This window comes from Selaginella moellendorffii, unplaced genomic scaffold (assembly GCF_000143415.4).
Source record: "Selaginella moellendorffii unplaced genomic scaffold, v1.0 SELMOscaffold_19, whole genome shotgun sequence".
Taxonomy (NCBI): domain Eukaryota; kingdom Viridiplantae; phylum Streptophyta; class Lycopodiopsida; order Selaginellales; family Selaginellaceae; genus Selaginella; species Selaginella moellendorffii.
Window position 1 is genome coordinate 1,649,603 of NW_003314280.1, and position 2,627 is coordinate 1,652,229.

General features: G+C 37.3%; 1 protein-coding gene across 1 annotated transcript; it reads left to right on the forward strand.

Moving 5' to 3' along the window:
• The first annotated feature begins 1,244 nt into the window (after positions 1-1,244).
• On the forward strand, positions 1,245-1,898 carry LOC112347032 (germin-like protein subfamily 1 member 15). Its single transcript, XM_024677149.1, has one exon. The coding sequence runs from the start codon at positions 1,245-1,247 to the stop codon at positions 1,896-1,898; it is 654 nt and encodes a 217-aa protein (XP_024532917.1).
• The last annotated feature ends 729 nt before the right edge of the window (positions 1,899-2,627 follow it).

Consider the following 2,627-nt stretch of genomic DNA (forward strand, 5'->3'; position numbering starts at 1 on the left):
GAGGCGGGTTATGTGACCAATCGATAGTAGTTACCCCATGATTAGAGATTTCACAATGCACACAAAGTGCCGAAGCCAATCTGCCTATACTAGCCCAAACGTAAAGAATAATAGATGGACAATATCAAAGTCATAAACAATGATATCTTAGAGTCTTAATTATCAGTGAATATATCTTAGATTAGAACACAAAAGTATTCCAAGTAAGTTATCATCCGATAAACCAGTATTATAGGATAGGAACCACCAAGATCATCATAATTGAAAAACATAGGAATCACTATCTAATAAAATTCAAGAGCAAGTATATCATTAAGGAAACTCAAATGATAAAACTTTACTAACAAAGATTGCAGATAGTATGCCAAACAATTTACCCAAGATAACTCAAAGAACACAAAGTATCATTAACCGACAAGCATAATGCTCGTGAATATATCACCCAAAGGAAATAACATTCTAATCTATTAGAACTAGCTCGAGCAACAATCAACATAACAGAATGAATGTGGTAAAACAAACAAAAATTTAGTCATGCTAAACATTGCACTAGCCAATTTGAATAGATCCCAGTCAATAATACGAAGGAACCAGAGTTGTTTAAGCAAGTGTTGGCAACATTCTACTAATGTCTCAAACCCAAAAGACTAATCCAAAGCAAACCACAAAAAACATGTGGTATTGCAAAAAGCTATAAACCATCAAAGAAAATAACTAACAATCATGAAAGATTATCAATCATCTCATCAATAGAGAGATGCATAATCATCATCGAAGAAAAAATTCACCATCCCGAAGAATAACAAATCATTCCATACGAACAACAATCAAGCAAAACCCTTGATAAGGATAATCAACTATCCTAGATGATTGTCAATCATCACCAATGATTGCCAAATGCAAATACTAACTTCAACATCAAAACTATGAGCCAAAAATGCCTTCCCCCAACAACTCCAAACAAATAGATATTCTTCCTGGTTTATAAGTTTCCAAACTTTAGATTGTTACCTTTCACTACTTTTCTTGTTTTGAGCTCTTTCACTCAAAATCCACTACTTCAGGGTGACATGACATATTGTTGGCTCTGCATGGGTCTAAGAATGTATACGTGACCATGAGAAACAATTAAAAATGATCTCTTGATGCCATTTCTGTGAATAAATACCAGAGAGCAGAGCCCACCACAATTCACACCAATTAGTTCCTTCTTGAGATTTCACGACATCAAGTGTTCTATAGCAATGGCTTTCATCAAAATTGTCACGGTGGCATTCTTTGTGTGCATAGCTATTAGTGGAGTTTTGGGTGATGAGGATCCTCTCCAGGATTTCTGCGTGGAGGATCCAAACTCCAATATTTTCATCAACGAAGTCCCTTGCAAAGATCCCACCACAGTCACTGCTGATGACTTCACCTCCACCATCCTGCGCCAGGGTCCAGTCACAAACAACACATTGCGAATCCAAGTCGACTTGATCGATATTACAATGTTTCCAGGCCTCAACACACAGGGACTCTCCATTGCTTGCCTGGCATTTGGTCCATTTGGCGTGAATCCTCCACACAACCATCCTCGAGTGTTCGCGGTCATCTGGCTCCTCCAAGGACGCCTCTACGTTGGATTTGTGTCAACTTCCAACCAATTGTTTACAAAGGTTTTGCATCCAGGTGATCTGTTCATCTTTCCTAGGGGTCTCGTTCACTTCCAGCGAAACCTGGATAACTTGGACACAGTTGCGGTGGCTGTGCTTGGAAGCCAAAACCCGGGAAGGATAGACATGGCTAGAGTGTTGTTCCAGACCACACCAAACATCATGAACGAAGTTCTTGAGGCAGCTTTGCAGGTTGATGAAAATGAAATTGATAACTTACGCCATGGAGTGAGCCGCACTTGATCCAAAGAGTCAAACTAATAAATTTTTTACAAAAGTTTTAATTAATAAGGAAATCCGATCTTAGCTCAATTGGTAGAGTGGAGGACTGTAGTGGTGCTCAGAAGTCCTTTCGATTGTACTTCATTGTTTTAAGTTTAGCAGTGCAAGGTGGCCATAAATTCCCTCTCGTAGTTTTTCTTCCTCATGCTCATTCTTTCTCCAAGAATTTTGTGTCGTTCCTTGCAAGATGAATCCTGTTTATCCAATGTTATGGCAGATTTTATAATTTTACAGCCAAATAGAAAAGAGGTAATTTATATATCTAATGAGAAATTGTTTTATATCTGAAAAAGAACATATATTTAACAACAAGCTTTCCTTTTGATTGACATTGCATTGTCCACCATGAAGCTATCCACTATAAGACACTTTGTTAGAAAAAACTCACACTAGAATAAACTTCTATTTAAAAATTCTACATAGAACATGCATGTAGAATTTTATATCTTTGAGTTTTTTTTTTTTTTTTCTGACCAACATAATATCATAATGTTATATAACCTTTGTGTCTGGCTTAGAACTCCTCACGACTCTCCTAAGATAGTGACATGCCTGAGGTTGGCCAAGGAACAAAGGACTTTTGATTGTTCTGGTTGCTGCTTTGGAGAAGGATTGAAACCAAGCTTATAGTTGACCCAATAAAAATAATCAAAATCTTGACATGAGATGGAGTTTGAGATGGAGTTCAAG